This window comes from Monoraphidium neglectum (genome assembly GCF_000611645.1).
Source record: "Monoraphidium neglectum strain SAG 48.87 unplaced genomic scaffold scaffold05261, whole genome shotgun sequence".
NCBI lineage: Eukaryota > Viridiplantae > Chlorophyta > Chlorophyceae > Sphaeropleales > Selenastraceae > Monoraphidium > Monoraphidium neglectum.
In genome coordinates this window covers 1-1193 of record NW_014008369.1, presented here as the reverse complement: position 1 = coordinate 1193, position 1193 = coordinate 1, and the positions used below count along the sequence as shown (strand labels likewise).

General features: G+C 63.7%; 1 protein-coding gene across 1 annotated transcript; it reads right to left on the bottom strand.

Moving 5' to 3' along the window:
• Positions 1 to 586: 586 nt before the first annotated feature.
• Positions 587 to 829, bottom strand: MNEG_15363 (hypothetical protein; the record flags this gene model as incomplete). The annotated part of the gene is made up of 1 exon (XM_014036166.1): positions 587 to 829. One exon carries the CDS (start codon positions 827 to 829, stop codon positions 587 to 589), a length of 243 nt encoding a protein of 80 aa, XP_013891620.1.
• Positions 830 to 1193: the final 364 nt, after the last annotated feature.

Sequence of the window (1193 nt, the reverse complement as noted above, 5' to 3'; positions counted from 1 at the left end):
GTTTTGTTCCAAGCTTCCAACCCGCCGCGGGTGGAGTGAGGGGAAATTAAAACGTGCACGTGTACACCACGGTGGTTGACCATTCACCTTTGGAATGTCTACTAGCGAGCCGCAGCTTACAATGGAGATGTCACAGTCGTCATTTGTCACTGCTACTACGGGTATGTCACCGCCCTCGCTTACTGTAGTACCAGTTCAACGCAGAATCCTCCCTTCTAGTTTGCAACCATCTAACTCTTCTGCACATAGAAATTGATTACCCTGCGCTGCGCCATCTCACTGTAAGAGCCCGGCAGGCTCGAGCGGTGCTATGGACGTCCGCTCAAGCTGCGCGGGCCACGTCAGCCAGCCGCACCGAGTGTGTTACATATCATCCAGCGTGCGCGTCACCACAAGCCCACGGCTTGTGGGCGTAACCATGCTATCACAGATTCGGGCATCTCAGCGGCCGCAGAGCAAACGCCCAACGCCTGATGCCTGCTGCAGCAGGAACCAAAAAGCAAGTGTTGTACAGCCAGCCACCCGAGTGCCCCACATAGCGCAACCTTGAAATAAACCCCCTGTGCATAAATATTCCCGGCAGCAGCTAGGTGGCCGCGTCGTCGTTTGCACCAGCCGCCTCCGCCATATCAGAGTCCCCTTTGTCTGAGAGGCGCACCTCCTGCTGCTGCTGCTGCTGCTGCTGCCGCTCCTCCTGCTGCTGCTGCTGCTGCTGCTGCTGCTGCTCTGTCAGCTGCTCTGTTTGGTGCTCCACTTGCTGTTGCTCCTCCTGCCGCTCCGCCTCCGCCTGCCCCTCATCAACACTCGGTTGCTCGACGATCGGCCCCATCGGGGGCACCACCAGCGGCGGCACGCACAACGCCGCCAGCTGCCCTAAGCCGCCCTCGTCTGCGGCACCCCCTGCCACTGCCCCCGCGGGCCACCCGTTGGCGTGGCCCGCCGCCCCGCCGCCGCCGCTGCTGCCGTCCGCGGCGGCCAGCGGCACGGCGCCCCCGTTGGCAATAAGCTGCGCTTGCAGCGCCAGCAATACCGCCGGGTCGAGCGCGCCAGGCACTCCTCCCGCTGCCGCCGCCGCCGCCGCTGGCGCAGCCGAAAGCGCCGCTGCCGGGTCAGAGGCGACATGCCCGGCGCTTGTGGCTACGCCAGACACACCCAGCCCCGGCAGCACATGCACCCCAAGCTGCGCTGACAGC